Source organism: Carica papaya, chromosome 1 (genome assembly GCF_054855325.1).
Source record: "Carica papaya isolate Zhongbai chromosome 1, ASM5485532v1, whole genome shotgun sequence".
NCBI lineage: Eukaryota > Viridiplantae > Streptophyta > Magnoliopsida > Brassicales > Caricaceae > Carica > Carica papaya.
The window spans coordinates 81,305-104,377 of record NC_142309.1 but is presented as its reverse complement, the minus strand read 5'-3'; the positions used below and the strand labels follow the sequence as shown (position 1 = coordinate 104,377).

Below are 23,073 nucleotides of genomic sequence, written 5' to 3'. Positions count from 1 at the left end.
CTGTACCTGGGGTGGAGACGAGGAGAAGCACGGCCAAAAATGCACCAACCAGTTCCATCTTCATGGTTTTCTTACAAACCCAACACTAAAAAATGGGTTTTTATATTGTTGACTTTGGATTATATCTATACATTTTTCTATTTTTATTTTTGAACAACAATATCTAAAATCTAATCTCATCTCTCACAAAATCTTCTCAAGCAACATAAATTTTCAAAACATAAATCTTTTGCATTTAATTTTCACATTGCTTTTTATTTAATTTCAGATTCTCCATTTTACCAAATTCAAGTCTCATCTTCTGTCACAACTTACCAAAATAAGAGAAGAAAATAAATCAAGAAAAATCAGAAAGCCAAAGGGTTTTGCATTCGTGTGACGATTTTGGGATTTGCTCGTCTTCTTCTTCCGCAACCTTCGCCATTGACGTTTCTTTAGTTTTTTTTTTTTTGTTCTCAAAAATAAAAAGGGAATAAATTATATTTCTTGTATAATATTTATTTATAAAACTAACTACAAAAATATAATTAAATATTCTTATTAAAAACTAATATTAATGTTGTATGATCGGTCGGATTTAGTAAACCCACATTTATTTGTTGATTTAGTTATCGATAATATGAATACGTCCGCAAGTCTTAGCCTTCTTCTTCTTCGAGCAAACTGTTTGCTTCGTTCTTGTTATCTCAATTTCCTTTATTTTCTCGTTATTTCATTAGATTCGTTGTTTTCGTTTATTTATTTATTTTTTTATCTCCTATGATCAGCAAGTGATTAATTCTTTAAACAGAATTGAAAAAATATATTGGAACTAATCAAATGTTTATTTAAAATCTGAATTATTTATTATCATTGTTTTCATTTATTTAATTATTAATAACATGATTTAACAAAGATAAGTACACTGACAAGTTTTACTATCCACACATGAACAGTCAAAGAGTTCCTTATAATGTTTATAACGTTTAGAGCTGCAGAATTCATAACACTGACTTCCTGAGCATCCACCTGGTTGCACGAAGTTGTCCCTGCAAAATTTAGGAGCGCTTGTCGTTACCCCACCTGCACCCACCATCGTCAAATCTATTATCAGTATTTTTTCACATGTGTGTGTGTGTGTGTGTGTATACATATAACCAGACCTAATATTATTATATTTAGACGTCATTTACCTGGGGTGGAGATGAACAGAAGCATCAACCAAAACGCAGCAACGATTGTCTTCCTCATGGTTTTCTTTCAGAGCTAAAAATGATCAATGTTTATCTTCTAATTAGGAAAGTGGGTTTTTATAATGTTGAGTTTCAAATTAATATGTAAATCCAATCTTAGTGTAGATCTCACTAAATCTTCTCAAGTAAAATAAAATTTTGTTAAAAGTAAATCCAGTCTCACTAAATCTTCTTTTAAGTACATAAAATTTTTTATTTCTTAAATTCGTGAATTGCTGCGATTAATTAAAAGAGAGGAAAAAAAAAGAAGAGATTAATGATTACAACAAATTTGCAACTATTCAGCCTGTTGTTTGCAAGATGAGGATAGAGAAGATTGAAGTAACAGTTTGAGAAGCTTAGAGTTAGTGAGATTGGTCTGAAGTTCTTCTTCATCATCATCCACTGGTCTTCCTCTCCACAGGACTCCGTGTATCTTTAACCTATTTTCAATCTCAATTGCTTCGCTTACCCTTTTCACCACTCTGTCGAAACACAAATATCTCCCGCTGGCTCCATTATCCATACCTTCGTAAACATGCAAATGTGCAGCAGCCACCTTTTCCACATCTACACTTGCCAACACCCCTCCTTGTAGCATCATCTGCCCACCTACATATATGTGTATATACATATATAAGACTCTAAATATGTACTAAGGAACTCTACAAAAAAGACTCACTAATGGGATGGATGATATATATCTAATACCTTTAAGATAGGGCAAAGAGGTGTGTGTAACAGAACATTGAAAGGAGGATGGAGATATCATAAGGGCAGGGCATAAGGTAACAAGATTCACTCTCAATTCTCTTGACATTCTCCAAGCAATCTTCTCCGCCATTGTCTTTCCCAGTGCAAACCAAAGCTGTCCTTATTTCATTTTCAACATCTTGTTATATATATGTATATATGAAATATATATAAATGTCTGTATGTAATGTTGAGATTTAAGTATATAATAACTAAGGTTAAGGACCTTATTCTGTCTGCAAAAATCTTCATCACTCCAACAAGTCTCATCAATAAGCATGCTGGAGTTGAAGGAGTTGACCTTCCAGATGGAAGCAACAAGAGAAGAAGTGAAAATACATCTCTTCACATATGCAGCCCTACTGCAGGCTTCTACCACATTTCTTGCTCCTTCCCTCTCCAAAATTGCCATTTTTTCCTGCAAATCTTCACAAATCTCATCATTTCTAAACCCCATATATATATATATATACACACACACACAATATTTAAGATATTATTCGTAAAGAGGTCAGTTTATACATATTAGATTCACTTTTATATGATCATAAGAGACCTAATATGTCTCAAGGTCTTTCCTTATTATTGTTTTTTTAAAGAACCTATGTTTCATTCGTTAGGTGGCCCATATGTATCAACCATAGGGGATAATCCGACTCCAGTCTACAATTTGACTCCAACCTACATAACCCTATATGTTACTGTACATATTACTATATACATGTTTGCGTGTGTTTTTAGTAATATATGTATAGTAAAAGAGTCGATCAGAGTAAATAATGACTTACAGAATAACCAGAGAGACCATGTGGATCAATAAATGAAGAGGTGTGGAAGACAGCATGGCAACCAGAAAAAGCTTCACAAAGGCTGCCCAAATCTCCCATCTTTGCCACCACTACACTCTCCACCATATTCATTTCTTCCTCTTCTAACATCTCCTTCATCTCCTCAATTTCCACTTTTCAGACCAAAATTTTCATTCACAAAATCAAACCCAACTACTTAATTAATTAACTAATTCCAGTTACTAAAAAATAATAATCAAAATCCTCACTTGACTCAAGTTTGGTAATAAAGTACCAAAAGAAGAAGAAGAAGAAGAAGAGGAAGATAAGAAGAAGAAACCCATATGTATTTGTGCGTGTGTACGTAAATATAAAAGATACCTTGGTTTTGAACGGTGATACGAACAAGGTAAGCACGAGCCAAGAGTTGCTTGACAATGTGAACTCCCAAGCAAGAGTTACCAGTGGTAACACACACCAATTTCTTCTGTCTTCCACTCAAAAATCCAGCACTTGTCTCCTTCATCCTACACCCTCCACCTTTTCCCATTTCAGGGTATAATAATTTCTCTCTGTAATCAACTCCACCCACCATTAACACTCCCTCCATGTCTACCGGCTCTGCTGGATCTTCAACTTGAACACCCTCTTCTCTGATCTATAAAACTTGAGCTGAGTTTTGGTTAGATGGAGAAGAGTAGATGGGAAACGCTGTAATAATAAAGTCCACAAGTTTCATGTTTTGTCGCTACTCTGAAAACGCAGCCTACCAACTAAGCCAGTAGACCCAGCTTATTAATTATCTACTTTTTCAATGAAAATAACACTAGAGACACTTTGGGTTTGTAATGCAGATATAATTATTCTAACTAATTTTATTTTTTTGTTAAATTTATTATTTAATTATTTTAATAAATATAAGCATGCAACCTCTAATTTATTTTTAAAACAATAATTTGAGAATATTATTACTAATTAATTACTACTGATCTTGATATTATGCAAATGTATGATAAGACTTTGTGAACTCCCCCTTTTTGTTTGGTTTCTTTTAATCAGTTGGTGGGACAAAAGAATCCGTGCTGCTAATAGACTAAATGCCGTGAAGTTGAGATTCCGTAACCACACATCCATAATAATATTTGTCACTGCTAATCAGATAATACCAATAGAAGGTGGTTCCAGTGTTAACCATGCCTGCATCTCATATATGTTTTTTTTTTTTAAAAAAGTTAATTATGTTGTTATTAATTCCTAATCATAAAATTATGAATATTACTCGATAAGTATTTTACTTATATCCTCCGTTTTGGATCATGATAAATGATAGAATTTTAATTTTAATGTATGATATTTTACGGGCGTGAAAAAACTATGTTTATTTCAACTTTTAATGATAACAAATAGTATTTAATTGGTAAATTTTAAAGTAAATTTTTAAACCACCAAATTAATAGTATTTGCTGCGTATTTATTCTTGCATATTTATATATATTTTGATAATTAAAAATTTTATTAAATTAATATAATAATATAAATAATTATTATTTATTTAAATATAAATATAAATATAAATATGTTTTGATAAATAATTTATTTTTTTCTTATATATTAATATGCAAGAATAAATTAATAATTTAGTTAAAAATACAACCAAATCATTCTTTCATCTAAATAAAAATAAAGATTTTACAATTACAATCATCACTGAAATTTATCCGATCAAAACCCAAATGTTATTCTACAATGTACCCGAGTTTGAGTTGCTAACTAAATTTCCAAAATGACTGAGTTTCGTTATGTTTCTTCTTCTAAAGAAACCCAACTTAGATTGCCAAAAGTCCCCCCCATCAAATATTTAGGTACAATTTTCTTTTCTTTCTTTTTCCATCCTAGGTTTTTTCCCCTTTAACAAGGTTGGCAAACCATCATACAAACAACCAAAATATCTGAAAACCCACTTTAAAATTTTTCTGAATTTCTAAACATCCCAGTTTTAACGTGAAAGTAAACAAGAGCACAAAAAATTTTATAGACAGTCAACTCGGGCATCGATACAATTCCAAGGATCTCTATATTAAGAATTAACAGATTTTAATACAAAGAAGTGAGGTATATTCTATACTCAAAAAGAATAGTAAACAAGTAGATGTATGCATCCAGGCAAACTCAGTGTTTGGTCATGAAACCCGGGAAAATGGAAGAGATTATACATGAAACATGCATGAGGACCTGGTCCGAATACTTTGAAACACATCCTAGCAACAATCCAAATATCTTATACCTTCTCTCCAAAAATGCTGCTTCCAAATCTTTTACACAATTTTATGGCACTTTGTGCTGGCTTGCCTCAATTGCTTCATTTCTGACGGTTATTATGGTCTATAGGTACTCCCATCCCCATGTTGTCGACTTCTCCAGCTATTCTGAGTTTGATTGAAAAAGTCCGAACTGTATTCTTGACTACCGAATGCCATTCTCTGGAACATTCGGATTTGTGCAGAATGTTGCGCTGAATCGAAGACTCCACTCTGACCAGGTTTCATCCCATTGGTGAGGTCCGAACCTTCATCTAATGAGTCTAAAGCTCTCACCACCTGCAAAGAAGAAGAAGCTCTGAAGTTAATCCTGATATGGTAGCAAATAGCAAGAAGCTGTATACAATCTGCACAGTTACCTGACTCATTCTTGGCCTTTTTGCAGCTGAATGGCGCACGCAAGCTGCAGCTGCCTCAATCATCCGAAACATTTCAGTATCAATATAGTTATTTCCCAGCTTTGGATCTACCAACTCTTCAAAGTCTTCGTTGTCAAGTGCTTGACCAAGCAGAGGTCGAGCCTGGAGGAGGAGAGAGGATTTTGTAAGTTAAATCGGCCTATATTCTCACTCTATATTCTTTGAAATAACATTGTTTGTGAAATCTTAAAATCATTAAGTTCCAATTGAGTTTTCTTTTGTAAAGTTCTGGAGATTAAAATTAATAAATGTATGATATAACAAATTTTAACATTCCATATGCCACTTCCATAAGCAACTTGGAACATCATGTGTGAAAGAGAAATCAGGATTTAACATCTGAATCAAAAGCTATTTTCAACAAAATATATGATTTTGGGGAAATTTTTTAAGTTTGCAACAAATTTGGACCCGAATAACGATAGCCTTTGAGAATATAAAATGGGTAAAGTTTTTTATCAGAGACATAGTAAGAACAATAATTTTATCAGTATAATATTTATGAAGCATGAATTTACCCATTCAACCAGGCTTTCATCACCCAATGGCTGAGAAGCATCCACAGGTTTGCGACCTGTAATAAGTTCCAATAACACAACCCCAAACGAATAAACATCAGACTTTTCAGTCAACTTGCCACTTGTTGCATATTCTGGAGCCATATATCTGAAACCAGAAACATATCATTATAAAATAGGATGAGAAAAATTATGCTCTGGGATTATATCACCATAATAGAAATATGTTCTCCCTTAGTCCCATCATACTAAGAAAAACATCGACACTTTTTAGGAGAATAAATGCATATCAATGTCACTTAGTACTCTAACAAAATGACATGGGGAAAACAAGAACATGAGGAATCTGCATGTCAGCAACTGCCATCAGTATTTTTGACTCCACCCAGAAGAGCAGAAGAAAAAGGATAATAAAAGCATTCAGGAAAACCATATGAGGTTATGCACAAGTATTTAAATAAATATAAAGAGTCAACACATGATTTGCTTACCCGAAGGTTCCCATCACACGTGTAGTTACATGAGTATTTGAATCCAAAGCTAATTTTGCAAGCCCAAAATCTGAAACCTGTTGGAGGGAGAGAGTTTAAACACGAATCATGAGCAAAGCATTACATAGAACAACAAATTGGTGGACATCCAACATGCATTGTGATAGATCATGTTAGTCATTGAGGTAAAAGATCAGCCCAATATTTTTCTAGTTAACAGGAACAAGCAAACAAATTCCTTAGCAGCAGACTGAACGGACCTAGACCAGATAGCAGCAGACTGAACGGACTGAAACCGAATGAAAAAAGAATTCCTGAACCAAAGACTAGACTAATATGGACCAAAATCTGCTAAAAGAATTTAATTTTTAAAAATATTATTTATATGTTAATTTTTTAATTTTAAATATTAAAGATCATATATTGTTTATATTTAATATTTTAATACGTTATTTACATAATATATATAATACACATAACTATTTACATATTTATTATTTTAATTTTTAAATATTAAAAAAAATTAATTGGTCCAGGCAGGACCAGACTGACATTTTCTGGTCCAAAAATTTTTGGACCAAAGACCAGACTGAATATTATTTGGTCCGGTTCGGTTTTCTGGTCCGGATCTGATAATGTTCACCTCTACTCTAAGGCACAAGTGGCTGATGCAGCAATTTACCCCAGCCCAAACTAATGCAAATTAACTTACTTCCAGAAAAGCTTTCTCAGAAATAAGCATACCTGGGCTTCAAAATTGCTATCCAGAAGAATGTTGGATGACTTAATATCCCTGTGAATAATGCGAGGATGGCCTGGTAAGTTGGACAAAACATTAAAAAAAACATTATAATCGGATCAGACATTATAAAACTGGAAAAATGTAAAGGTCAGAAGAAAATACAAAAGGTGTCGCAATTTTCGCAAAATCAGCTATTAGTCTATACATTATATCTACGTGATTAGCATGTCCGTATAGCAGATATGTTGTGAACAATTTCATATTGATGATTATAAGAACTGTTTCAATCTCTGGCAGCAAATTATTTGCGTAGTTTATAAAGGTTTTCCAGCATATATCAACTTCAAATTAGAGAGACCTTGAACTGCTCCCAAAAGCAAAGAAGAAATTGCATCTTTTTCAAAAATTCTTATTATTACAAAAATGCATGCTGATTGTATCAGAATTTCCTTGTCTAGCATTAGAATATGCATGCCAGCCACTAGTCTTTGCCAAATAACAGATTATTTCTTTTAAGACATGCCAGCAATTTGCCTCAGCTATTCCTTTCTTTCTTTTTATTTTGCTATCAAGAAACTGAACAATTGTCTGTAAATAAATCTAGGAATAGAAGAAAAGGAAAGGAAAGAAAATTACAATCTTCATGCAGGTAAGCTATCCCACGAGCTGCACCTGCTGCGACTTTGATTCGGGTGGCCCAATCCATGATGGGCCTATTTTCATCTGTGAAATTCATATGAATACAGATTATTAAAGGATAAAGATAAAGTATTTTTTCTTTTTCTTTTTCTTTTCTTGGAGAAGGGAATCAATGTTTTTTAAAAGGTAAATAACTGCTGCAGCATGTCTAAAGGCTAAATCTTAAATCTAAAGAATGTATCTCGAAGCCCTTAATAGTCAAGATGACAAAACCCACCTACTAAGAGATTATTGAATGGTAACAAATGATTCCTGAAGTTAATTTATAAACCATATGCATCAATTTTTCTTCTTATCAAGGGGAGCTTGACATACCATGGAGATGGTAATGCAGAGTGTTGTTTGGTACATAGTCATAGACAAGCAACCTTTGATGCTCAGATATACAGTAGCCAACCAGTGAAACCAGATGCCGATGATGCACTCGGGTAATAATTTCAACTTCTGCTCTAAATTCACGCTCCCCCTGACTACCACCAATTTTCAATTGTTTCACAGCTACTTCTCTTAAATCTGGAAGTACACCTTTGTATACGCAACCAAATCCACCTTCACCCAAAAGATTCTGGGCTGAAAAACCATTTGTAGCCTGGAACAGTTCTTCATATGTGAACCATGATTTTGAATTGCTCACTACACCTGATTCTGATGGTGAATACATGAAATCACTGGTAGAGCCACTTCTGGCATGAGGGGCGATAGAATTGGGCTGTAAAAATGCTATATCTGTAGAGCACAATGGAATGGTATAAGTCTCATTTGCATCACCTCATTTGCACTGGCACCTAATTATAATCATTTAACAGAAAGGAAAAAAGCAACCAAGATATTATATCTGCAGTTGAGCATAAATATCAATGAGAACAAATAAATTTGAGGAAGACAAACCCCAACAAAAAGTTTCATGTTTCCTTCTCAGAAAGAATCCTAGAATGCACTTAGACTTCAGCAACCACTGGTAAATGGACCGGGTAACCAAAAGCATATGGGAACAAATGCTTGACTGCTGGCTCAAAGTTCATATGATTTCACATCATAAGCTCAACAAGGAGACAGATGATAAAGGAAGTTCCATATTTTCACATTTGATTGACATTTTACCTTGTTGTCAAATCCGGATATTCCAATTCTTATTCGATTATATCATCAAAGAAATATTTACTTCAGGAATTTTGGCATCAAGTAACCAAAAATAAAGCCCTTACTTTTGACTAATTTGTCAAGTTTGGTTTATGGATTGCACCAAGTTGGTGCTTACATATTTTTTACCAATTTTTTCTTCTAAAAAAAAAAAAGAAAACCCTTACGCCTAAACTCAAAGAGATTTTTTGGAATGATTCTGAAGTCTAAAGCATTTGCATAATTTCACCTTAAACTTGAAATTTAAATATTGGAAAACAATAAATGTTCAACGCATTACCTGAATTCTGAGAGGATGCAAATGGAGAAGGCATGGTATATCCAATATTTTCTGCTGATCTCTTTTTCTTTTGTTTCTGAACAAACCACACAGCCATTACAAGAAGAGTAAGTGCTAAAAACCCAAAGGCAATGCCTATGGCAACCCCACCACCAGTGTTCAAACCAGCAGAACCTGAGGATGCAGTGTTCGTCACTTCTGCAGTGCCATTTGTTGATCGAGCAGTTGGTTTCTCCACAGGAACATCAGGTAAGGGTGACAAACTTGGAATTCCACCAGTTGAGGAATTGCTTGGAGGAGCAGGAGGAGAACTTGTAGGCGATGAAGAGGTTGAAGGCACTGAAAGAGGTGGTGGTGGCAATGTAGTTGTGGAAGGTGGAGGGCTGGACTGTGAACCAGATGGTGGAGGTGTGATATTAGGGGGTGATGGAGAAGCTTTTGGCGGTTCTATTACTGGTGGAGGTGGAGATGGAGGATCAGATGAAGGTGGGGTTGGAACATTAACTGGAGGAGGTGGAGAAGGTGAAACATCTTGAGAGGGAGGTGGAGTTGCCAATGGAGGGGTCGGTGGGGCTTGGGGAGGAGGAGAGTCTGGCAATGGTGGAGGGGGGGATGAGACTGGAGGGGAAGGTGAAGTAACAGCTGGCGGAGGCGCAGCAGGAGGTGATGGAGGTGGTGAAGATGACGTAGGTGGTGATGGTGGGGGTGATGCAGGAGGGGATGGTGGGGGTGATGCAGGAGGGGATGGTGGGGGTGATGCAGGAGGTGAAGGTGGTGGTGATGCTGGGGTTGAAGGAGGTCGTGCAGATGCTGGTGGTGGTGATGATGCTGGTGGTGGTGATGCTGGTGGTGGTGATGCTGGTGGTGGTGATAATGGTGGAGATGGAGGAGGGTTGCCTGTGGAAGGAGGGGCTTGAGTTGGTGTTGAAGAGTTAGATGGGGTTGAAGGTAATGGAGGATCAGTGGTCTGGTTGGGCTGAGATGTAGAGGGAGAGGGTGAAGTAGATGAAGAATTTGATTGAGAAGAAGAACCAGGAGATGGTAGTGAGGTATCTTTAGAAGTTGGGGGAATTAATGAAGGCAAAGAACTTGGAGATGGCAATAATGAACCCATTTTCTCTAAAATCTAATGAGAGAATTTCTTTAAAAAAACCCAATCAAAGAACATATATCTTCTACTAACACAACCAAACTGGCTAGTAATTAACCAAAAAACTCCAGTTTCTCCTCATCAACAACAGTACATTATCTATTGCAGCTCAAAAATAAACCCTAAACTTTCTGTATTAGTGCATTGAGTTCATGAACTATTTGACTTCAATTCACACCTCCAGATAAAATCCAATTACAGAAAACCAGGGAGAACTACTATCTCGCAACGTCATTACTTACAACTCACGAATTCCATGAACATTAACAATCCTATAAACTATCGAACTTCATAAAAATAAGTAGAATCTAACCTAAAAATGCTCCAGTGAGCAAAAACCCAGATCTAAGAAAAAGAAAGAACGAAAGTTCACTACTTTTAAGTGCTGACTCAAACTACGGAAACCCACCATAAACAAGATGGCAAATGGGCAAAATGCAGCATTACCCTGATAACGAAATTGAAAAAAAAAAAAAAAAAGGTGGGAGACTGAATCTGTTACCTCTCCCAGAAAAATGATTGATATTTAGGTAGCTGAAGTCGACGAAGGAGGTAACTTGGAGGTGCAATGCGGGAGATTTTTCAGAAAGAAAGCTTGTTTCTTTTGGTGGAAAAAATGGAAAAGAGAGAAGAGATTCTGGGAGGGTGTATTACCCACAATTTGTGCAAAAGAAACGTGGGGGCAACTTTGGTCTTGCCATTATGCTATCGTCTTCTTCACATGTACAGTGGAATATACACAGGGAGAGAGAAAGAGAGAGTTTTGTACTAATTCCAAGGTAACATGTAGAAAAGGTTGAGTGGTGCCACCACTCACCAACATATTTTTCTTAGCTGTTTTTCCCTTTTTTCTTTCTCTTTATTATTCAAGAATGCTTTATTTTTTTAGTTGTTCTACAATCAGTACTATCATTTTCTTCCCCGTGAATATAAAAACTGCAACTTGAAGATTTCTCTTCTTAAAAGAATTCCCATTTAATTAACTGAAAGTATAAGAAAGAATCAATTAACAACCCTTTAAAGATATATATATATTGCTAAATATAGAAAAGTCAAAAAGAAAAAAATACAAGTGACGCGTATGAAATTTATGCAGTCAGCGCCTAAAATGAAAATGGGAAGTGTTGAATTAATATTTATGAGATCTCATTTTGGTGGTTTGCCAGCAAAGTCTTCAACTGCCATGTTGTTTGAGTGCTGGTGTCTCTCTTAAATTATTATTATTATTATTTTTTAATAATTAAGTTGTGATTTTATTGTGTTGTATCTGCATATGGAGCTCCAGCTTGTTTTTGTATTTGTTTTATGAGAGAGCAATGACTGTATCTATATGTGTATCTGTGTGTGTTTATATGCATATATATATGTTTGCGTGTGTGTATATGTGTATTCTCTAAAGGCTAAAAAGACAAAAATAGGGATTAGTTGAGCTAATGATGAAAGGTCAAGCCTGAGTAAAAGTGCATTTTATTTGTTCATTCTAAGAGATACCCCAGGCCATTTATACAAATAAGGCCAAATTAATTTTAATATGTTTTCCTTAGCCAAATTAATTTTATTTCTTTAGAATTTGTTTAGTAATCTTCTAATGTTTTTTAATCAAAATGTTATAACTTTATACTACATGCCAGCATCTAAACTGCATATCAAATTAGTATTATTTATGGAGTTCATTTCAATGCAACCGTTAGTTGGAATATGATACTTCCCTGAATATGATAACTAATTTATAACTTTGATTATCTGTGTTTGGTTGCCCAGAAAAGAAAATTTCAGGATAAAATTATCTATTCCATGAAATTCATCTTTCTTCCAACAAGATCATTGTGAACGAAAATAACATTGATGATTCACTCAAGAATATACAACCTCGCCTACACTTCTACTCTTAGAATATCTATGATATGCTGCTGTTATTGTATTTGAAATAAAAAGTTTTTAAAGAAACATTCAGTGACAGTAATGACCAAACCAGCAATATTTCCCACCTCCTTCACATCCTTCCTCATCCTCTTCATAATCTCTGCTATGAATCCACCACAGGAGATTGGTAAGTGAGTTCCCATCATCATACTCATTCAATTTTCTTATCTTCTCCAGAGCACTTTCTTTGTCATATATCCCCTCCAAAGCATACACAAAACCTTTCCATCCTTCTCCAACTCCTCCTCTATTCAAAGCAGGTAATGTCCAATTCACAAGCTCCTTCACAAACCTAATATCAGAGAACAAAACCTCAGTTATTGGCAAAATGGGCAGCAACTGAATTCCAAGCCTGCACTCTCTCCAATCAGCAGGACCAAACCAAAGTCCACTGTCTCTTTTGTTACCCCACAAAACACCCACTACCCTATTTTCTCTACTGAAATCTTCCGGATATAAACCTTCCTCTCTCACATGCCACCATGTTTGAGCAGCCTGAATCTCCATTGCTGCAAGCATTGATCCAGTGGCAACAAGTTGTGTGTCTCCATAAGCTAATCCCATCAAAGCTGCTGAATAATATGCATTCACTGCCTCACTAGTGCTTTCTTGGTTCCGCCCATCTGCAAACTCAGTTAGCCCTGAAGCCCAAGAGTGCAGTTTATACAAATCAAAGCACCTCAACCGCGGATAATTCGAATTTGACTGCCTTCCCAGGTTCATAAAATCTGCCATAAATGTGTAAGCATGACGCCTATACCTCCTCCCCCATGCTGGGTCAATCTTAGCAAGAACTGCAATGGCATAAAGGAAATAACCCAGATGGTAATGATGATCATTATACACTCCAAATCCAAAATCTGCACCAGAATCTAATGATCCTTGTTTGGTGATAATTCCACCCCATTTTGGATCATACAGAAAACCATTCCCATCAAAACTTCCATCCAACCAGGGCTCAATTGTATCCCTTAGATACTTTCTTATTGCTGGAATCACATCAAGAAAGCACACCTCCTCCGCAATAAGTGCCAACCTTGCTGCTCTTGCAATCAGTTTACCATAAAAATATGATGAATTTGTGGTTATAGCCGAGGAATTTAAGGCCTGAACATCTTTGACAAGAGCACAAACAATTTCATCATTTGCTGCTTCTTTGATCCCTCTCAAAGAATGCCAAGTCACAGAAACAGGAATGGATTTTAATATCCAGGAATCCCCAACAACACCAACTAAATCCCCATCAATACTTTTGTATTTGAAATTCTCCAAAACTGTAATATCACAGTCCTCACCAGATAACATCTTCAGATGCAGCAGATGAGCAAGTATAAGCAAATCGCCCCATCCTTTCTTTTCCCAGCTGTACTGTAAACAAAATGGTTTGGTGAAGGCAGCATCACCTGAAGTCGGGTAACAAGAACTGCATCGATCAAGAATTGACTCGCAACCTGCATCAGAATCAGGCAACAAGGCAATCCGAATCACACCCAAAAACCCACACGAAGTTATCTGAGAAAGGCTGTGACTGAAATTTATGGGGGAAGAAGAATAAATGAGCCATGTTTGATTGTTGTTCAGCTTAACGGTGTATTTGGTGAGTGAGTAGTTGGAAGAAAACGAGAGTATTGCATGGATAGTAGAGATGGTAATCGGGGAAGGGGTATTCCCCGTGACAGAGCAGGTTAGAAATGGACTCCCTCGAACGAGAAAAAAGCGGAGATTGGAAGAGGGGAAATCCAAAGTGACACTGAGATCACTGTAAGAAGAGATTATATGGCTTCTCTGAGAATATGGATCGGTTTTATCGGACGCGGAGATGGTAAGATCAGCGACAAAAACCTGGTAAATGAAAGCAGAATTGTGGAACTGAGATGGGTAAGAAAGCGAAAGAGAGGAGCCAGAGGGTTTGACGAGATAAGGGTGTATATATTCAGGTTGATCGCCATTTTTGAGAGTGAAGTTCTGGAAGAAAGAGTTGGTGGGGAGAGGAGAAGAGAGGAGATTTTGGGAGAAAAAGATGGACGGATCAGGGAGGACTGTGGATTGGGTTCGGGGAAAAAGAAACGGAGATGGTCTCTGTTTATGAGACGATTGACGGGGGTGTTCTCTCGGCGGAGACATGTTTGGGGGAGAAGAAGAAGAAGAAGATGAGGAGGAGGAGGGAGATAATGTTTGAAGTTGAGGAGGGGGCTTGTGGGGTTTCTTAAAGGTTTTTGAGAAGAGGATTTTGAATTTTCTTCTGAGCTTTTTCAACATTTAAACGGACGGAGTTGGTTGGGATTGTGTGGAAGGAAGGTAGGAGGAAATTAAGGAATTTCCTGTTCAATCTCCCAACAACTATTTTCCTGTTTTTTATTTTCTTCTGGTTTTGTCCTGTTGCCAGCCGAACAGATTTTTAAGCCCGAAGGAAGTGTGTGAAATGGAGGGAGATGAGAAGATAAATGGAATGATTTTGATTGAATCTGAGTTGGTCAAACTGAGAAAGGAAGGGATAAAACAAGGAGGGTTTTGGAATGTTTTAGAATCAAAGTATACATGTTATGTACATATAAGATTTTGTTGGATATTTTTGGGTATGAAATTATATTTAGGAGGTTGCTTTGTTTTAACTTGAAGGGTTTGGGATGTCCATTCCACACGGTTTTTTTACTTGTGAGTTAAGGACTCCAATCATTCATATTGTATGAGATGTGTCATCAACAACAAAAAATTTATAGATTTTCCTGACAAGTAGAAACTCCAAGTGCTTAACGTAAGCTTTTGCAAGATTAGATGGCAAATGAGATCATCAAAAGGACATCCCCGTAATTGGCTTAAACCATATGGTTCGTGACTGACAGCTGATACTTTATCCAATTTAACCCAACCTTGGAAGGCACGAGCCAATTAAGGAAGCAGACATGATTATGAGAATTAAAAGAGGAAAGTAAGCATTGAATATGACAAGGGAGAAAGGAACATGGCTATGAGTTTGAAGATCTATTAAAACCAGAGAAAGAAAGTTAACTGAATCTACCAAACTCACCGAATGCATTCTTCCCTTATCATTATTTGATTTGCTCTTATGTCCCTGTCAAAACCATGTTTTAAGTATTGGAGCTTTTAAAAGTGAAAAAGAGTGCATCCTTTACTTTTGATTTATTTTTCTATTATTATTTTTTAGTTTCTTTTCAATAAACATTATTCTGTGACAGTATTGACCAAACCAGCAGCATTTCCCTCCCCCACATCCTTCTTCCTCCTCTTCATAATCTCTGCTATGAATCCACCACAGGAGATTGGTAAGTGAGTTCCTGTCATCATACTCATTCAGCTTTCTTATCTTCTTCAGAGCACTTTCTTTGTCATATATCCCCTCCAAAGCATACACAAAACCTGTCCAACCTTCTCCAACTCCTTCTCTGTTCAATGCAGGCAATGTCCATTTCACAAGCTCCTTCACAAACCTAATATCAGAGAACAAAACCTCAGTTATTGGCAAAATGGGTAGCACCTGAATTCCAAGCCTGCACTCTCTCCAATCAGCAGGACCAAACCAAATTCCACTGTCTCTTTTGTTACCCCACAAAACACCCACTACCCTATTTTCTCTACTGAAATCTTCCGGATATAAACCTTCCTCTCTCACATGCCACCATGTTTGAGCAGCCTGAATCTCCATTGCTGCAAGCATTGATCCAGTGGCAACAAGTTGTGTGTCTCCATAAGCTAATCCCATCAAAGCTGCTGAATAATATGCATTCACTGCCTCACTAGTACTCTGTTGGTTCCGCCCATCCGCAAACTCACTTAGCCCTGAAGCCCAAGAGTGCAGTTTATACAAATCGAAGCACCTTAACCGTGGATAATTTGGATCTAACCGCCTTCCCAGGTTCATAAAATCGGCCATAAGGGAGTAAGCATGACGCCTATACCTCCACCCCCATTCGAGGTCAATCTTAGCAAGAACTGCAATGGCATAAAGGAAATAACCCAGATGATAATGATGGTTATTGTACACTCCAAATCCAAATTCTGCACCAGAATCTAATGATCCTTGTTTGGTGATAATTCCACTCCATTTTGTTTCATACAAAAAACCATTACCATCAAAAGTTCCATCCAACCAAGGCTCAATTGCATCCCTCAGATACTTCCCTATTGCTGGAATCACATCAAGAAAGCACACCTCCTCCGCAATAAGTGCCAACCTTGCTGCTCTTGCAATCAATTTACCATAAAAATAAGATGAATTTGTGGTTATAGCCGAGGAATTTAAGGCCTGAACATCTTTGACAAGAGCACAAACAATTTCATTATATGCTGCTTCTTTTATCCCTCTCAAAGAATGCCAAGTCACAGAAACAGGAATGGATTTTAATATCCAGGAATCCCCAACAACACCAACTAAATCCCCGTCAATACTTTTGTATTTGAAATTCTCCAAAACTGTAATACCACGGTCGTCATCAGATAACATCTTCAGATGCAGCGGATGAGCAAGTATAAGCAAATCACCCCATCCTTTCTTTTCCCAGCTGTACTGTAAACAAAATACTTTGGTGAAAGCAGCTTCACCTGACGTCGGGTAACAAGAACTGCATCGATCAAGAATTGACTCGCAACCTGCATCAGAATCAGGCAACAATGCAATCCGAAGCACACCCGAAAAGCCACATGAAGTTATCTGAAAATGTCCGTGACTCAAATTTATGGGGGAAGGAGAATAAATGAGCCATGTTTGATTGTTGCTCAGCTTAACGGTGCATTTGGTGAGTGAGTAGTTGGAAGAAAACGAGCGTATTGCATGGTTAGTAGAGATGGTAATCGGGGTATTCCCGGTGACAGAGCAGGTTAGAAATGGACTCCCTCGAACGAGAAAGAAGCGGAAATTGGAAGAGGGGAAATCCAAAGTGACACTGAGATCATTATAAGACGAGATTACATGGCTTCTCTGTGAATGTGGGTCGGTTTTATCAGAGGCCGAGATTGTAAGATCAGCGACAAAAACCTGGTAAATGTGAGCAGAATTGTGAAACTGAGATGGGTAAGAAAGCGAAAGAGAAGAGCCAGAGGATTTGACGAGATAAGGGTGTATGTATTCAGGTAGATTGCCATTTTTAAGAGTGAAGCTCTGGAAGAAAGAGTTGGTGGGGAGAGGAGAGAAGAGGAGATTTTGGGAGAAAAAGGTGGACGGATCAGGGAGGACCGTGGATTGGGTTCTGAGGGAAGGAAACGGAGATGGTCTCTGTTCATGTGAGGATTGACGGTTGTGTTCTCTCGGCGTTGACATTTTTGGGGGAGAAGAAGAAGATGAGGAGGAGGGAGATAATGTTTGAAGTTGCGGAGGGGGCGGTCTTCTGGGGTTTATTAAAGTTTATTGTGACGAGGACTTTGAATTTTCGTCTGAGCTTTTTCAACATTCACAAGGAAGAGGTTTGATTGTGTGGAAGGAAGGTAGGAGGAAATTAAGGAATTTCCCGTTCAATCTAACAACAACGATTGTCCTCATGTTTTCTTACTGTTTTTTTTTCCGGTTGTCAGCCAAACAGATTTTTAAGCCTGATGGAAGTGTCTGAAACTTGGAATAAATGGAGAAGATTGGGGAGAGAGATGAGAAAGAGATATGCAAGGATTTGGACTGAATCTTTAGTTGTTTAAACTGAGAAACGAGGGAAATAAAGAGAATCCAAGCATATATATTATATAAATGCGTATATGTATATATTAGATTTTGTTGAAAATTTAGATTGCATATGTTTGGTATTAGATATATAGTGAAATATATATATATATATATATATATATTGCGCGTTATATTAAAGTCTTAAACATATGAAGGTTCATGCAGCTGGGAAACTTATGAATTTGATTTTTCTACATAAAATCCAAATTAATAGTTCGAAGAAGATATATTCTTCAAATAAAATTTTGTAAATTTTAATTCTTATATTATTTTCATAAATTTTTAATATTTGCTATTTACTCCCTTATTTTTATCATATTAAATTAATTTTAATTTAAACCTGGGCCCAAGTACCGGGCTCTCAGCCCAACCAAATCGGCCTTCTTCGCCGTTGTGCTTCCAAGTCTGTACCCATATTCGCTCCTCTGTTCAGAATCGGAAGCAGAAGATAGACATGGCAGGCTTGCTTGCGTGGGCAGCCGACGTAGTAGGAGGCCATGGCAAAGAACACGACGCCGATTCAATCCCATTGATATTCACTCCAGAGCAGCAAAAGTACGTGCAAGAACTGAATCAGAAGGCATCTTCTCTAAGCCTCTCGATCCAAGATCTACGGCTTAGATTATCTCCTCCTGACATCTCCCAGCGCCTTCCTCACCTACTCGCCCACTCTCTTGCCTCCAATGCCGCTCTTGCCCTCCAGCTAAACTCTCATTCCGCCACTCGTGAACAGGTTTTCTTTACACCTCTATTTTCGTTGTTCTTTTACCTAGTTCTTCTTTTTCTTCCCTTTCCCGGGTTTTGAATTCGTTGATGAATTCTCGTGTGAAGCATTTTTCGGTAGAAATCAGAGTCTCATTATTGTCCTAGATAAATTTAAGTTTACTCTTAATCCAAATTTACACACCAAAAAAAAAAAAAACAGTCAGGGGTTTTATTATGTTCTTTGGATTTCCTCTCTTATTAATCCTGGTATTGGAGCTTTTCATGTTAGTCTCTAGGATTGGTTGCAATTATCATAGAGAAATGCATGTGGGTGCTGTTATTGCGGATTGAAATTTTATCTCGTGTGTAGTTGGGATTTGATTTCTATTAGTCAATGGAAATGGATATAGGTGTTATGTTTCGACAAGTCTAGCAGTCATAATGGGCGTGGGTTCCGTTTTTATTATTGCAATTCATGCTGAACTGCATGGTGCTTTTCTCCGTTTCATGTGAAATTGAGCATGTTTCTGTCTTCCCAAGTTTATATGATTTAATCAAATTCCGAAAAGAAAAAATAAATGACTATGTAATTTAGTCCAAACAGGAAAGCTCATCACAAACGAATTATTTGTTGAATTCATTTGTAAATAAAATAAAATTTGTTTGAGATTTCCGTGCAGTACTCTGCGGTTGAAGAGTTTCTTTATGACCAAGGTTTATATCATCAACAGAAGTGATTTTGACAAATTTGGTATGGCAAGTTTATCATCATAGATGAAATCATTGATGTTGTCTATGAAAATTCAGAAAATTTATTTATACAAATAGAACTGGGTATATCTTGACACTCTTGATACTGGAGATCATTTTGAGTGTGGTCTTTCTGAGCTCAATCCTACATCATTAAAGAAGGGAGGGATGCTACTCGTGGTGGTGTATTTGTTTAGCAAACTAAGGATTTTTTTCCTTCAAAAGTTCAAAATACTTGGACAATCTTAATGTTTATAAATTTGTTTTACGGATATTATCTATTCGTAAAAACCTTTAGCATGGAGGAATGCAAATGAAAATAAGGTGCAGAGATGCTGAGATGACTAACATTAAACATAATTACCTGAAATGTTGTTCGTCCAGATCGTGGTACTGGTACAAGTGCAAAATTCTAGGGGTGGTTAATATAGGTAAAAGATGTTCTTCTTCAAGATTGTGGTACTGGTACAAGTATAAAATTCAAGATTGTGGAGGTCCAAAAGGGGATAGGCTTAGTTCATATATTATTTAGGTTCAGAGTTTGATTGGGCGACTTATTAGGTTCATGTATGCAGATCATGAGTAATAGTTTAGTAATATATGCTTGCCCTATTTTTATTCTTTTTCTATGTGAAAATATCTTCGACATAAATCCTTTTTATGGCTATAGCATATAACAATAATATTGATATTCATTTTACAAATTCCTAAAGGAATGGAGTAATAAATTGCAAGTTCTTAAGAAGATAATCGATACACTTTAAGTTCCAATAAAGAGAAACGTAGTTTAATGGCCTTCACTTTCACTTTTCGGAAGAAAGTTTTTTAGAACATAAAGTCTTCATTCTCTCCCGACTCTTTTTCTTTTTCTCTCCCTATCTTTGGAATCCCACTCCACCCAATTTCTAACTTGCTCTAATTCTTTTAATATCTGGTTTCCTAGTATTAAGGACTTTGATCAAAAACGAAATGAACCCAAGCAAACCTGTTCCAGGAAAAGTTTTGAAAAATTCCGTATGTAGATCACGGGTGGTTAAGTGGTCCAGAAGGCTGATGCATGAATGGGGATGTATATGTGCCAAGACAATGTATATTTCAAACTCTGAAATAGCATATAATAATCGATTGGACTTTGTTGCATCCATAGAATGTTCATTTTTGAGGTTTGTATTGGAGAAATGGATGAAAAGAGAAATTATCATTTAAATTAGAATGAATTCATCCTCTGAATTACATGCCACTTGGACGTATGTTTGGTATTTATAAAAGATCATTATTATTTTTATTTCCTTAACATTTGGCTTTAATTACTATGACCAGGCCCAATTAAGAGAGGAGACCTTGCAGGAAGAAAATGCTGTCTATGAAAAGGCTATATCAAATTGTGAGAGTAAAATACAGGAGAAAATGTTGGAAGCAGATTCACTTCGAACCAAGTTGAAGGTGAAGCTTAGGTTCTAGACTATTTCTCAATGCTAATGAAGTGTTGTTTTGGGAGCACATGGAAGGACTCATACCTGGAATATTTTACACTGTAGTCAATGGTTATTCATGACTATGGCCAAATTTTATTTTCAAACAGGCCTCTGCCTGAGTGATTTCCTGGTCTTGGAGCTTCATCCGAATTAATTTTTGCAAGTTGGCATTTTATCTAAGCAAGCCATAGTTAAATGGCTGTATCATGAAAATTTAGAATTATTGGCTTCTCTCAAATTTGTAATCAATATATAATTTTACAGGAACTGGATGCCATTGAGAAAACGTTGAGAGCTGACTTGGAAAATGGCCGGGCTGCAGTGAATGTCAATCAGCCTGGAAGTTCTGGTGAATTGGTTGTTGAATCCAATGCGAACATAACAGCTGGAGCAGATTCAGAAGCTTCACAGTCTGCTATACTAGATAAGTTAGAAAACAAAAAACAAGAACTGGTAAATTGCATTCACTTTCGGTTTCAAATTCTTTTTTCTCCTTTCTTATACTTAAGTTGTTTTACTATTATCCTTTTCAATGATGATGATCAAAATCTTTTGTCTCCCTTTCTTATTGTTTACGTTCAGTTATTGTTGCTGTCCTCCCTAATGATGATGATGTAATTTGTGGGTCTTTCAGAGTTACATTGAAGAGAGAGTTCAAGATTTAGAAAAAAAATGGGCAATTGTTCAGGACAAAGCGCTGAAGCATCCTTCGCCAGGTATCTTAATTAATTCAACTTTTAGAATGGTGTTTTGTCAGTGTCATCTCTTTCAGTATTTGTTTGATGCGGATGATTAAATGTGGTCATTGCTCCTTTGCCCGCCTTTCTTCACTTCTCTCAATGATTAGCCTTTAGTTGTTTTCTTTATTGGTGGGCTATTAGTAGTGAATATTAGGAAACATGGTATGCAAGATATATCCACTATTCAAACATATGATTAAACTGAAATATTCCCTTTCTATGCAAGTTGCTATTATTTTCTGAAACATGTGAGCCTAATAATTCAGAGGGATCAATGGCTGGATGTACAGTATTTCCTGATCTGTTTTAACTTTTTCTCCTGCCTTCTAAAATATGCTTCACAAACTGTCTTTTGTTTACTCTGCATTTTAGCTTTTTTATTTTCTTTTGCAAATGGCTTCTTTTTTGAAATCAAAAAGGGAAAGTAATCGTATAAAGTTCCAGGACTATTCAATTCAAATAAAGTTTTCTAGCTGGTGGCTTTTTTTTGCTAGTGTTGAGTCTCGTCAATTTATGTTGCAGCTCAAAGAGAGAAGACATTGGACAAACAGCTTCACAGCCTAATTGAGCAACTAGCAGCCAAGCAGGTCAGTTTCATCATTATGATGAGACCATTAATTCTTTTCCGATGTCCTTTTCAAATGGGAATCTTTTTCTTTTTCCTACTATTGTTGGCCTTATTTTCAAATTTCATTTTCAAATGAAATATTTTAAATTTATGTCCTTGTTGCTTTCTAGTCACAAGCTGAGGGCCTGACAAGTGAAATTCATTTGAAAGAGAAGGAACTGGAAAGATTGAATGGGTTGTGGAGCAGACTTAAAAGCAGCAATATTGAGGCAAACACTGCAAGGAACAGATTTGGAAGAAGCACTTCAGAAAAGGGATCTGTTTCCGATTATCTTGTTAACTTGCATCACAAGCCTCTCCATAATGCTGGTGATCGAAATGAAAACCAGAATAGGCACATGCTGCTCAGATCGGCCTTTGTAATATACATTTTAGCTTTGAACATCTTGGTCTTCATCAAGATTTCATTTTGAAGAAACTCTCAACAGATGCTCTATGAACATAACGAATTTTCTTTTACTTGCTGAACAACGAAGATGATGTATTCTTCCTATCGTATCACATCTAAATTAACAATTGTATTGTGCAAATAATGGATAGATCATCTAAAAGTTTTACCCGAGTGTTCATTTCGAGATTTGAATTTGTTACTGAGGACACAGTTGTTGGACTAGACTAGTGGGAGCCATATCAAGAAAAAGCGAGTGATCTTATCTCTTTTAAAAAGAGACAATG

General features: G+C 36.4%; 5 protein-coding genes across 6 annotated transcripts; 1 reads left to right on the top strand and 4 right to left on the bottom strand.

Annotated features, from left to right (window-relative positions):
* Positions 1 to 812: 812 nt before the first annotated feature.
* On the bottom strand, positions 813 to 3,498 carry LOC110807210 (NAD(P)-binding Rossmann-fold superfamily protein). 2 transcript variants are annotated; one of them, XR_002538418.2, is made up of 7 exons: positions 3,134 to 3,498; positions 2,753 to 2,925; positions 2,191 to 2,382; positions 1,923 to 2,079; positions 1,497 to 1,823; positions 1,173 to 1,245; positions 813 to 1,062 (listed from the first exon to the last, which is right to left on the bottom strand). XR_002538418.2 is itself a non-coding variant. In XM_088208647.1 (6 exons), exons 1-5 carry the CDS (start codon positions 3,360 to 3,362, stop codon positions 1,510 to 1,512), a joined length of 1,065 nt encoding a protein of 354 aa, XP_088064773.1. In that variant the 5' UTR covers positions 3,363 to 3,498; the 3' UTR covers positions 813 to 1,245; positions 1,497 to 1,509. The 2 variants fall into 2 exon arrangements, 1 of the variants encoding a protein (XP_088064773.1); XM_088208647.1 differs by having other exon boundaries at positions 813 to 1,245.
* A 1,305-nt stretch (positions 3,499 to 4,803) lies between these two features.
* Positions 4,804 to 11,365, bottom strand: PERK8 (Protein kinase superfamily protein). The gene is made up of 8 exons (XM_022032322.2): positions 9,360 to 11,365; positions 8,255 to 8,665; positions 7,877 to 7,963; positions 7,243 to 7,313; positions 6,499 to 6,575; positions 6,008 to 6,155; positions 5,430 to 5,591; positions 4,804 to 5,349 (listed from the first exon to the last, which is right to left on the bottom strand). The coding sequence occupies exons 1-8, from the start codon at positions 10,471 to 10,473 to the stop codon at positions 5,128 to 5,130; spliced, it is 2,292 nt and encodes a 763-aa protein (XP_021888014.2). The 5' UTR covers positions 10,474 to 11,365; the 3' UTR covers positions 4,804 to 5,127.
* Positions 11,366 to 12,330: 965 nt separating this feature from the next.
* Positions 12,331 to 14,951, bottom strand: LOC110825175 (glucan endo-1,3-beta-D-glucosidase-like). The gene has a single exon (XM_022055638.2). It carries the CDS (start codon positions 14,689 to 14,691, stop codon positions 12,460 to 12,462), a length of 2,232 nt encoding a protein of 743 aa, XP_021911330.1. The 5' UTR covers positions 14,692 to 14,951; the 3' UTR covers positions 12,331 to 12,459.
* A 584-nt stretch (positions 14,952 to 15,535) lies between these two features.
* On the bottom strand, positions 15,536 to 17,950 carry LOC110807258 (glucan endo-1,3-beta-D-glucosidase-like). Its single transcript, XM_022032333.2, has one exon. The coding sequence runs from the start codon at positions 17,705 to 17,707 to the stop codon at positions 15,563 to 15,565; it is 2,145 nt and encodes a 714-aa protein (XP_021888025.2). The 5' UTR covers positions 17,708 to 17,950; the 3' UTR covers positions 15,536 to 15,562.
* A 560-nt stretch (positions 17,951 to 18,510) lies between these two features.
* Positions 18,511 to 22,955, top strand: LOC110807232 (golgin family A protein). Its single transcript, XM_022032293.2, has 6 exons — positions 18,511 to 18,833; positions 20,876 to 20,998; positions 21,295 to 21,483; positions 21,665 to 21,746; positions 22,293 to 22,357; positions 22,509 to 22,955. Exons 1-6 carry the CDS (start codon positions 18,555 to 18,557, stop codon positions 22,809 to 22,811), a joined length of 1,041 nt encoding a protein of 346 aa, XP_021887985.1. The 5' UTR covers positions 18,511 to 18,554; the 3' UTR covers positions 22,812 to 22,955.
* Positions 22,956 to 23,073: the final 118 nt, after the last annotated feature.